Source organism: Uloborus diversus, chromosome 1 (genome assembly GCF_026930045.1).
Source record: "Uloborus diversus isolate 005 chromosome 1, Udiv.v.3.1, whole genome shotgun sequence".
Classification (NCBI taxonomy): Eukaryota; Metazoa; Arthropoda; class Arachnida; order Araneae; family Uloboridae; genus Uloborus; species Uloborus diversus.
The window spans coordinates 144,912,302-144,925,362 of record NC_072731.1 but is presented as its reverse complement, the minus strand read 5'-3'; the positions used below and the strand labels follow the sequence as shown (position 1 = coordinate 144,925,362).

Genomic DNA, 13,061 nt, shown 5'->3' with positions numbered 1-13,061 from the left:
TTTTAAAACCGCTCTAGTCCGTAAGTAGTAGAAGCACATAACTGCTTCGGATCAAAACTGCTGAGGCAAACCCGATTCATTTAAAAGTGTCCTAATTCCGTTTATTAATGTTGAGTTATGGTGTTCTATGACGCTACTTTTGTTAACTGGAGGATTTGTTGGTTTTTTCGATTCTTAAGCTTTGGTCGCTAAGGTAAATTTCAAACCGGGAGTTCAGAAATTCCTTTCGTTATCGGATCTTTCCTGCAAATCTCTCTGTTCTCTTTTGAAACCTGACAAAGTATTCGAAAACCTCACTTTTTTTCTTTAAGAAATAAACCGAAGACTTTCTTGAAAAATCGTTTATTATTGTGAAAATCCCCCCCCCCCCCAAAAAAAAAGAACTCTACTGTTAAAGAACCCATCGCGTTTTAATGCAAAAGATATTACCCGGCTTTGGCTTGAATCTCCATTACAGGTTTGAACGAAATTCTCCGATTTTTTCATTTTACACGGATAACAGTCTGCCATATTTTTACTTTTTATATGCAGTGAAGTACAGAATCACACTTTTCAGTATTTATAATATAGTTTTTATCTTCATCATAAACACGTTGATCACGTTGATGCCATACTTTAAGACTCAAAGGGTTCGAAAAGTTAAAATGTAACGAAAGTGACGAGTTCAAGGTTACTAGAGTTCCAAATTCTACTGTAAGTTCTCGAGCATCTACTTTTCTAAATGAGCATGTGCTTCAAGGCGAATAAAATATTGACAAACAATGCATAATAACGTAAATATTCTACTTTAAATTAAAAAGCAGTAATTTTGACGAAAACGCAACACTGCCAGATTAGAAATGAAAAGCTGAAAATTTTAAAACATAGCCAGGCATGGCTTGAACTTAAATATGTTGGGAAGGCGTATAATCTCAATTTGTCGGATGGAACTTACATATTTGCCGATTAGTAAAATACTGGCGCATGCATCACACGTTAAGAGCCATTGTCTGTAAGGATCAGGCAGGTTGTGATTGTTGACATTTTTAATTTTCTTTATTTTTGCAAATGTTGATCCTTATCATGAATGTAATGTTTGTGCAAAATATGAGCTTTCTCTGCCTTACTGTTTTTGGGAAATTAATTTTTTTAATTTAGGGGGCGTGGCACATTTTTGCATGTTTTTCAAATTTGCAGATTTTAAAGTTCTTGTTGCTTTAAGCGCCCCTATAATGACATGGATTTTTAAATTCTATACTATTATATGGTCTTCTTAGATACTATTACAGCTGTCAAATCTGTGTCACTACGAGGGCGACGGCCACAAACTCCGTTTAAAAATGACCGGAAATGAATTTTTTTACTACATTTAATGCCAATTTTCTCCAAGCGCCTTCATGATGACACCAACGTTTTTACATCAATTCCTAGCTACACTTGCATACATCAAAAATATGTAATAAAATTGGTGTCACTATAAGGGCGCCAGAAGATATTGGAACTTTTATGTGATAAATTTCACAAAAATGCAAATGTTTAAAATCTAACTACTACTCTCGCCCTCATAGCAGAGATCTGAAACTAATAAGTTTGATAACCAACATGTTCGTCCAACATATGAAATAAAAAAATCGGTGTCACTCCTATTACTTTCGGAAATATAATCATTCAAAATTAGTATGTTATGGAGTTATTTAAAAAAAGACTTTTCTAATGCCAATGTTTTTGCACCGTTTGTTTTAAATTTTAATATAAAATTACAGTAGTGACACCTAAAATAATACATTTCTAATGCTTTTTATAAAAAAAAAAGCTTTATAAAAAGCATTAGAAACACAGTAAATCGAAATAGGTACAGATGGACGCATTGTGTAATGTGCATTATGGCTAAAATAGTCGTACTATATTTTTTCAACCATACTAATTTTTTACGTTATTTATATAAAATTGCAACTATTTATAACATAATGTCTTAAATAGTGATGAACAAGATGTATTATATAGCTAGCATTCAGAATCTGAAACATAATTTGAGGATGACGTAGACCAAAACAAAGAAAACATAAAAAGTCAAATCATCCAGTTTCAGAAAGACGGTCATCTCTTATTGATATCTGGTAATTTTGTAGCACTAAAGCTTGGGAAAACATGATATTCCGGAGAAATAGTAGAAGTTGACAATTTGCTGATCTGAATACAACTAGCCCCCTCATAGCAGAGATCTGAAACTAATTTGATAACCAACACGTTTGTCTAACATTTAAACTAATAAAATTAGTGTCACTCCTACTACTTTTGGAAATATAATCATTCGAAGTTAGTATGTTGTGGTGCATTTTTTTCATTTATCATTATTTTTTTAAAATTATTTTATTTGTTTATTTATGTATTTTGTTAATTTAATCTTATCACACGCAGATAGTGTTTTGACCATATTTATTTTTAATTTGTTACAAAGAAGCAACGTTTAACATAAACAGTTTTGGGCAGTAAGAGCGTCTTTATCTTGAATAGAAAATGCTCGTTTTGATATTGGTACAGGTGGATCTATTGTGCATAATATGTTTAGATAATCATACGAATACTCGCCTTTTTTCTGGTCAAATAAATTTATTTATTCCAATCCTTCTTGCCATGCATTTGACCTTTACTTGCAAATGGTCAATTTCTACTACCATGTTCTCCGGGATACCATGTTTTCCTAAGCTTTAGTGCTACAAAATTACCAGATATTAATAAGAGATGACCGTCTTTCTGAAACTGGGTGATTTGATTTTTTATGTTTTCTTTGTTTTAGTCTACGTCATCCTCAAATTATGTTTCAGATTCTGAATGCTCGCTATATAATACATTATGTTCATCACTATTTAAGACATTATGTTATAAATAGTTGCATTTTTAGTATAAATAACAGATAAAAAATTAGTATAGTTGAAAAAATATAGTACGACTATTTTAGCCATAATGCACATTACACAATACGTCCATCTGTACCTATATCGATTTACTGTGTTTCTAATGCTTTTTATAAAGCTTTTTTTATAAAAAGCATTAGAAACATATTATTTTAGGTGTCACTACTGTAATTTTATATTAAAGTTTAAAACAAACCGTGCAAAAAGCCATTGGAATTAGAAAAGTCTTTTTTTAAATAACTCCTTAACATACTAATTTCGAATGATTATATTTCCGAAAGTAATAGGAGTGACACCGATTTTTTTTATTTCATATGGTAGACGAACATGTTGGTTATCAAACTTAATTAGTTTCAGATCTCTGCTATGAGAGCGAGAGTAGTGGTTAGATTTTAAACATTTGCATTTTTGCGAAATTTATCACATAAAAGTTCCAATATCTTCTGGCGCCCTTATAGTGACATTAATTTTATTACATATTTTTGATGTATGCAAGTGTAGCTAGGAATTGATGTAAAAACGTTGGTGCCATATCATGAAGGCGCTTTGAGAAAATTAGCATTGAATGTAGTAAAAGAATTCATTTTCGGTCATTTTTAATCTGAGTTTGTGGCCGTCGCCCTCGTAGTGACACCGATTTGACAGCTGTAATAGCATCTAAGAAGATCATATAATAGTATAGAATTTAAAAATCCATGTCATTATAAGGGCGCTTAAAGCAACAAGAACTTTAAAATCTGCAAATTTGAAAAACACGCAAAAAAATGTGCCACGCCCCCTAAATTAAAAAAATTAATTTCCCAAAAACGGTAAGGCAGACAAAGCTCATATTTTGCACAAACATTACATTCATGATAAGGAGCAACATTTGCAAAAATAAAGAAAATTCAAAATGTCAACTGTTGTAGTATGTATGGAGAGGTGACACTTGGTTATAACATTACATTTATTCTCAAAGGTAGTTAAAATAAGAACATTAACAAGGACAAGAAACCTGGAACAAGATACGCAACAAGTACACAACTGAGATTCAACATGGCCGATTCCTTCAGTTCACTTCTTCATTTTATCTGTTGAGTGCTATTCAATGTTGCCAGATATGACACTCTCCTCCTTATTTGTCAGTTAGTAAACAAATAAAAATACACATGATGTACAAAATAAATTATTACAAAGTAATATATACATTCATGAATCAATGCCATATCTTTGAATGGGTTTTACGTTTCGCTTTGGTCTGGTAGAACGTATCGGTGATTTTTGCGATTCAGCATTCGGAGGATTTTCGGGCTTAACTATTGACGGTTCTGCATTAGGTAATGTTTCATTTGTACAATTATTTTTAGCATTTTCTTCGTTAGGTTTGCTAGCAATATCTAATGCAGGTAAAATAGCATTCCTAATGGATGGTACATTAACATCAGGTTCATATTAGTTAAATTTGAAAAACTAAATTTTTCTTCGTCTATTACAGACTTTCTAAGATGATCAGAATGAACATATCGTGTTTTGTTATTAACTTTAACTAAAAATGTATTCTGGCTTATAACTTTAGTAATTTTACCAGGGAACCATTTAATTACATCACCTCTAGTTGATTTAACCCACACCCTCTCATTTATTTCAAAATTTCTTTTAGTAGCGTTGCGATTGAAATAAGATTTTTGATAATCCTGATACTTTTTTTCTTTTAACAAATGATTACTTCTAACCTTCGTAATAGCAGTTTGTGGCAAATAGCCAAAAATTAACTCTGCAGGAGTTTTTAACGTTACTGATGAAGGAGTATTCCTATAAGCAAAAAGTGCCGAATCTAATCTATGTTGAAAATTATCATATTTACGATCAGAAAATGTTTGTCTTTTCAACATGTTTTTAACAATAGATACTGAATTTTCCGCTGCACCATTAGAATTTGGATGATATGGTGGAGAATTTACTGGATTAATCCCGTTAGATTTAAAAAACTTTAAAATTAAGTCAGATTTAAATTGCTGAGCATTATCAGATACTACATCACTTGGTAAGCCAAAACAAGCAAATAATTTTCGTAATTGAGTTATTGTCGACTTTGAATCAATGCTATTTACTACAGATACGTCGATCCATTTCGAATAGGAATCTTTAACAATTAAAAGATTTTTACCCTCAAATTCCGCAAAGTCTATGTGTATTCTTTCAAAAGGCTTGCCAGTTAAAGGCCAAAAATTTGATTTTACTTTTGGAGCTGAAGGTCTTGTGAGTTGGCAAGGTATACATTTATTTACAAAATTTTCAATAAACTGATCAATTTTTGGGAACCAAAAATAAGCTCTAGCCAACTGCTTCATTCTAAAAATACCTGGATGCTCATTATGAAGAAGCTCCAGTATTTTGTTATGCCATATTTCAGGAACCACTAACCTATTTGCTCGAAGTAAACAATTTCCTTCAACACTTAATTCATTCTTTACCTTTTTGAATTCATTAAGATTTTCTTCAACATCGGTAGGCCAACCAAACTTAGTGTAATTCAACACTTTTGATAAACAAGGATCAAGAGATGTTGCTCTCTGAATATCATCAATTTTTAAATTTTCAAAATCAGAAAAGAAACATATGAAATGTGTGAACTCATCAATTGGTTCATCATCTTTACATGGTAATCGAGATAGTGCATCAGCGAGCAACAACTCTGTACCCTTTTTATGCCTTATTACATAATCATAATTTGAAAGGATTATGGCCCATCTTTGCATTCTCGCGTTAACCATAGTTGGTACAGGTTTATTATGACCAAATAATGTTAACAATGGCCTAGAGTCTGTCTCGATGGTGAATTTTTGACCTTGTAAAAATTTATTAAACTTTTTTATACCAAAAATTATGGCCAAAGCCTCTTTATGCACTTGAGCATAATTTCTTTCAGCTTTACTCAAAGTTTTGGAAGCGAAAAAAATTGGTCGAAGCTCACCACCAGGAAATTCATGACACAAGACAGCCCCCACGCCATAGTCTGATGCATCACATTGCAAAACTATTGGTTTTGCCATATCAAAATGAACCAAGATATTATGCTTTTTTAACAAAGTTTTGCTATGTTCAAAAACTTTTACACAATTTTTATCAAATTTCCACTTAACATCTTTTTGCAGTAATTTATAAAGTGGACGAAGAGTATTAGATAAATTTGGAATAAAATGAGAATAATACCGTAATAATCCAAGATAGCTTTTCAGTTCAGTACAATTTGTAGGCACCGAAGCTTGATATATATCATTACACTTTTCATCTAAAGGATGGACACCAGTGAAATCTTTCTTATGCCCTAGAACTTGAATACTGTCTTTAAAGAATTCACATTTAGAAATATTTATCTTAACATTGTAAGAATTTAGCCTATCCAAAACAATTTCAGTTCTTTTTATACATTCTTCTTTTGTATTTGCCCTTATAAATAAATCATCTATGTAACAATTTGTATACGAAAAATCTTTCAATATTTCATCCATCTTTTGTTGGAAAAGAAAAGAAGCTGATTTGATCCCAAAAGGAAGTTTAGAATACCTGAGTAAACCTCTGGGGGTATTTAATGTTCCTGTGATTCAGGGCTAATTTGAATCTGATGGAAAGCTTTTGATAAGTCTATTTTAGAAAAATATTTCCCACTTCCCATACTAGTTATAATTTCTTCCTGAGATGGTAGAGGATAAAATTGAGTTTCACAAAACTTGTTGACAGTAAGTGAAAAATCCCCGCAAATTCTAACAGCTTCCCTACCATTTCCATCAAGTTTGGGAACAGCGACTATTGGTGTTGCCCATTTGGAATGACCAACAGGGTACAAAACACCATTGTTAATAAGAGTATCCAACTCCTTATCAACAAGATTTCTTAAAGCATAAGGGACTGGTCTACTTTTGCAAAAAATGGGAATAGTTTCCGATTTCATTGCTATATTAATAGGTACACCCAAAATACCAGTTGTATCATTTAAATTAAAACAATTTGGATATTTATGCTTAAAATACTCAACAGTAGAAGAAACATTATCAAAATTTACATTTTTATCAAATACCATATTTATACAATCATCAATCTTAATTTTCAATATTTTGATCCATTTTCTACCTAACAAAATAGGCTTATTATCATTATCACAATCAACCACAATTAATGGTAAACTGTAACACTTATTCAAATAAATTACGGGTACATCATAATTTCCTACAATTTTTAAATCATTGTTAGTGTAAGATTTCAATATTGGGGCTGGTTTTGACTCTATGCAATTTAATTTCAATTTTTTAAATTTATTTAACGAAATAATTGAATATTCACTGCCAGTGTCAATTTGCATATTCACTTTCACCCCATTGATATGAACATTAGTAGTGTATGGGTTAACGCTACCCGAATTCTTAGACATAACATTGTTATTCAAATGTTCTGATTGTTCACTCACACTTACGTTACCCGAATTTTTAGAAAAAATGTTATTCAAATAAGGTTCTGGTTTATCACTTACATTTGCAGCACCTTCAAGAAAATTCGTATTTGAAGCTTTACATGCAGGCTTAATGTGACCCTTTACACCACATTGATAACATGTAGCATTCTTGAATTTACACTCTCCTCTGTGAAATTTAGCACAGTGCTTGCACGATTTTATTACTTTTGTAATTTGATGAGGATATGTTGACTTTCCAAAATTCTTCCGTGTCGAATCTTTTGGTTTTACTTTCTTATACTCATGAATTTTGAGGACGGTTTGATTTTCTTCTTTTAGTGACTTGGTCTCTCTAGATGCTGTTTCCATAGCAAGAGCCAGTTCAGAAGCTATAGCAAAATCAACGTCTTTTTCACTGAGTAATTTGTTTTGAATTTGTTCGGACTGTAATCCACAAACCAATTTATCTCGAAGTGCGTCGTTTAGAAATGCACCGAAGTTGCACTTGCTGGCGAGTTCCTTTATTTTTACAATGAATGTTGAAATATCTTCATTACCTTGTTTGAGATTGTAGAAGCGAAACCTTTCCATAATGGTTGAAGAAGCCGGGGAATAATAATCCGTTAAAACTTTCACAATGTCGGCATATTTTACATCTTTTATTTCTTTCGGCTGAAGTAAGTTGCGAAGCAATGAGAAGGTCTTCTTTCCAATTGCAGTCAACAAAAGGGCACGCTTTTCATCATCGGAAGTGATTTTGTTGGCCTCGAAGAAAAAATCCGCTCTCATGAGGTATTCCACAAAGTTGTCCCCTTCGACGAAACTTTGCAAATGAGCAATACCAGTGTTCGGCATCTTATTGTAATATTTTCCAATTTTCTCGTCGCCAATGTTGTAGTATGTGGGAGAGAGGTGACACTTGGTTATAACATTACATTTATTCTCAAAGGTAGTTAAAATAAGAACATTAACAAGGACAAGAAACCTGGAACAAGATACGCAACAAGTACACAACTGAGATTCAACATGGCCGATTCCTTCAGTTCACTTCTTCATTTTATCTGTTGAGTGCTATTCAATGTTGCCAGATATGACATCAACAATCACAAATGCCCTAAACTGCCTGATTCTTACAGACAATGGCTCTTAAGTACGCACAATTACGTACAATATCTAATGAAATTTGGACGTTCGAGAATTCAAAAATTGCAGCATTACAATTGTGTGCCCAAATTTGCCTAATCGCCAGACAAAAGTTTCCCAATATGGCACTTTTGGGGAGGTCATAGAGAATTCCCGTGACCTCCCATCGAGTGCCTTTGAATATAGTTTCTAAAGTTATTTTTATGTTCACAAGTTTCAATGGTACTAGTGATTTTTCCCTGGAGTAAAACTTTAATTTCCTGCCGACGCAAATATAAAACTTTTAAAACACAAGGGTTTCGTGTTTGTATCTAAAGATGCTTATTTTTTTTATCAGTTTTTTTGAGTGCTTTATTGATGATTTTTTAAATTATTATTATTTTAGTTTTGACCGATAAGTATGAAAGCTGGCTCCTGATTTCAGGGAATTTTGAGTCGTTCAGACATCAGAGTAATGTATTTCCAGAGTGGCAACTTCAACAAAAAATATCAGTAAACTTGATACTGTTTGCATGTCTCTCGGTCACGTTGTTATTTTATTTATTTACATTTTATTCATCGAATTATGTACAGGGTATAAAAGTTACTGAACGCTATAACGTAAAGTTGATTAATAAAATGGTTAAATGCAAACTGTTAAAGAATTTAAAACTGAACATACAAAAGAAAAAAAAGCAGGAGAAAGAAGTCAATCTTGATACGCTAAACATTTACTAGAAAACATAAGAATTTAAATTTTAAGTACTCGCAACCTATATAACACAAAATATAATCGTGAAAATAATTAAATACGATCAAGAAAGGAATTGATTTCTTTTAAAATCAAATTTGAGTTTCAGAAAATGTTTAAGAACTATCATACGTGCATTAAAATATTCAGAATCACAACTACTCGGACTTTTGCTATAAAGCAATCGCTACAACTTTGAAACTAAAAGAAATTGCAAAGTCAATATCAACGAATATTGGAATACGAATTACGATTTCAAAACAAACATTGTTATTTTACATACATTCTCGATGATAAAGAAAACTACATTTTGAGGAAAAGGGAATGAATAATATAACTAGCACTTACATTTAACTTGGATTACAGCTGAGCAGTCGTGCCTCAGAATATCTCACCCGAAATATCAACAAACATGGCTGTCGATACCTTGAATTCATTAGTTTATCTTCCCGTATGAAAAGAAACACCTTTTGCGCAACCTAAAACATTTTTACAGTTTTTCCCTGTTATTTAGCAGAGCAGTGTTAAACTGTAAGAAAAAACAGTATATTACTATAAAAATTATTTTTTGCAGTGTAGCGACAAGTAGTCCGAAATGTCATGTCTCATCCGTGTTTATTCCCTATCAAATTCTCTAATTTTTTGCTCCACAATTTTTCCCTCCTGTTAGAGTTATTCCCTCTTCTCTTTCCCCTCATCCATATGCATAAATGCATGGATTTTCGGATAAATTGGTATTCATACGTGCAAGAGTTAATTCAAAAGTGGATGATTTTTTCAATTAAGTAAAAATTTTTGCATGCAACTCCAAAGCATTTGTCCAGAAGGACAAAAAGGAAGCTGAATAGTTTTAGCAGTCATTGTTCTAAATAAAGACGCAAGATTTTTTTTTTAGGTATCGATTTTCAAATGGAAAGTATCCTGGAAGTTTCATTAACTGTCTGAAAACATTATTGCAGCTGGTTTGCAGACATCAGATGTGTTGTGTTCTTTTGTTTTAAAAGTTAATTTTGTGACTTTTTTCTGGGTGAAAGACTCACTGCCTGAGTAATTTTTCCTCAAACGTGTTATTTAAACAAAACTCGTTTTTGATTCATTCAGACTTCCTAATAAAAAGTAATATCCATTCAACGTCTGAGTGTTTTTTTTTTTTTTTTTTTTTTTTTTTTTTTGTCACTTTTAAGTCACTTGTGATACACTTCAACTCTTCATCCTAAACGTGATTTTCAATTGCGTGTAGAATGTTCTAGTTTTTAATGTGTTGAACTCTTTTTGCAGTTTTTTCAGGTTTTTTCCTAATTTGATATCAAGTGCTCCCACTGTACTCAAAGTTGATTTATTAGTGTTCCTCATTAAATAAAATGATTCAGTTTATCCAAAGAGCATCACTTATGATGTATTTTCACGTGTAAAAAGAAGGAAATCATAAAAACAAACGTTTTTTTTAAACCTAATTTTTGTGAAGAGAGAAATTTTGATTGAGGTGAAATTGCAAAACATTACCCATGGCTTGCGGTTACCTCCAAATTTGCAACTGTACTGACGTTTTTGATTCGTATTTCTTCATCATTTTATGCCTTTTCAAAAGCGCTCAATTTCACGTTTAAATTATCTTGTATGTAACCTACATCATCTGTTATTTAAAACTTAAATCTGTTTAACTGTTGGACGCTAAACATTAATTTCTACATTAAATAATTTATACGTTTTTATATTTAAATTTTGCATTTAAAATTGTATAAATGTATTTCAATTTGAAGGGCAATTTTTTTAGTGCACAGGAAAACCTAATAATATTTGCGATTCTTGACAAATGTGTATTGTAACTTAAAATTTTCTCATTCTGTGATTCCTCGTAATAGAATTTTCTGATCACTTCTATCGCATTTTAGCGAAATGATAATGGCACCTCTTTAGTAGTGCAAAATATTCAAATGAATAATGCACTTAGTTGTGACAATGTGATAACAATTCACTTTTGAAAAAGGCTCATGTGTGAATAATGATATACATATTGGGTAGAGCATAGTACCATGGGACGTTTGTACCTTGGGACGAACAGCATAGCTCTACCATTAACGACTAACATCTTGTCTGACATAGCTGTTCTCATAGTCGCCAAGAGCTAGTGTAGAGTAAATAGCAGTGAGAGTTGTGGGAGCTAGAAAAGAAAAGGAAAACTTCATCGGTAAATTATTTTTGTTTTTTAAATTTTCCCTGGATCCGCGTATGCATGCCCATGGACAAATCTAGAAATAAAGAATATTTTTATTTTTCCTGTAATGTTTTGTGTCTTATATTCATTAAATAAGATTCATTTGTTATATTTTGTTAATTTTTTTCTTCAGTACCAAAGTAAAATGCTCTGAGTCCATGGAGCAACACTATGTTGTACCTTAGGATACTGTGCAACAATTTAAAAAATATATTAACGATCCCTTATAAAATAACATTTTAGTTTGAAAATGTTCATAGATTTTGTGAATGGTACACAAGGATATGGTGAATTGCAGCGGTAAAAGAAGGACAGTTTTACAAAAAAAAAAAAATCAATGCATTTCTTTCTGTGAGCATATCAAAATACATATTTGTTCAAAAACTGATGCACAGACTTTTATACACATCATACTAAGTTCATAAAAAAGCCAAAGCCATGGATTTTTTTTGTTAGTAACTTTTTTTTAATCAAATTTTAAAAAACGGTAACGGAAGGGCATTTTTGCGACATGATTTTCACGCTATCATGTTCTCCCAAAAAGTTCAGCTAAACTATAAAAGGGAAAATTCTATAAAAATTAGAGCACATACGGGAAGGTTCAATCATTACAATTTCACCTCTAGTTTTAAAAAATAATTATTTTAAACATATGAATTATGTATTTGTTAAGGGTAACGGAAGGACAAGAAGTCCAAAACGATTAAACTTGGTAAACTTACAAACTTTGTTTCAACTTACAAACATTTAGTCAGCTAATACAGCAGTCTCAAACAGTGATATCCAATGCCTGAGCCAACTGTTACAGTTCTGAATTCTTTAAATCCTGCTCAATAATTTTATCATAGTCCATACAACATTTATCTTCTTTCTCAGCAAACACTAAGATTATTCCCACATTATTACGCATTCTCAAACAAGATATTTCTATTCCTTCATCTTCTATAATCTATATGAAGTACCTGTGCAACATTGCTCTCTGTTAATTTCTGTTTCTTCCATCCAAATAGTAAAACTTGTCCTAACGTTAATGATTCCTTTGGCATATTCGTATGATTTAACTGTATCTCCATTTTCAACATATTTATTGACTTTCAAAGTCAGTCTGTTTACTTTGAAGTGCAATCTCCTTCAATTTGTTGAAGTACTTACTATATTCAATAACATAACTTTTGGCAAGATTCAAATAGTGCATATTTTGTGCGTCAGGGTGAGAACGGATATTTTTGGATCCTTTCTCTCCATTTTTTTTTAAAGAAGTTGATCTATGAATTTACTAATCTTACTAGACTGAACTGTTAAATCAGTGCTCTCAACAGTCCTTTCGTGTGACTTGTGGCAACACATCTGAAAGCAGTTTCAAAATATTGTATTGTTCCAATATAAATTTCAAATTTTTAAGCAAATGTTTCTGCTTGAATTGGCTTTTCATATCACAAACATAGCATGCCAAAATGATTTTCACGTGCTTAGGAGTTTTTAAGTATAGTTTTCATGATTTTCGCCACATACAATAGAAGAAATAAAATCACAAAACAGTTTTAAAAAAATAAATAAAGTTAAATTTTTAAATAAAAGCACACATAATTTTTGTACAAATATTACTTATATACGTTTTAAACGTGACTACTAACTTTAAATAATAGTTTG

The 13,061-nt window shown here is 31.6% G+C and overlaps 2 protein-coding genes across 2 annotated transcripts in view; one reads left to right on the top strand and one right to left on the bottom strand.

The window, feature by feature from the left end:
- The window catches only part of LOC129232698 (plasma membrane calcium-transporting ATPase 2-like), a 351,543-nt gene that overhangs the window by 138,763 nt on the left and 199,719 nt on the right, over positions 1 to 13,061 (top strand).
- On the bottom strand, positions 6,463 to 8,178 carry LOC129216088 (uncharacterized protein K02A2.6-like). Its single transcript, XM_054850240.1, has one exon. The coding sequence runs from the start codon at positions 8,176 to 8,178 to the stop codon at positions 6,463 to 6,465; it is 1,716 nt and encodes a 571-aa protein (XP_054706215.1).

What these genes read in the sequence shown, in the direction of transcription:
- LOC129216088 (XM_054850240.1), bottom strand. Translation starts at nt 8,178, where the DNA reads ATGCCGAACACTGGTATTGCTCATTTGCAAAGTTTCGTCGAAGGGGAC.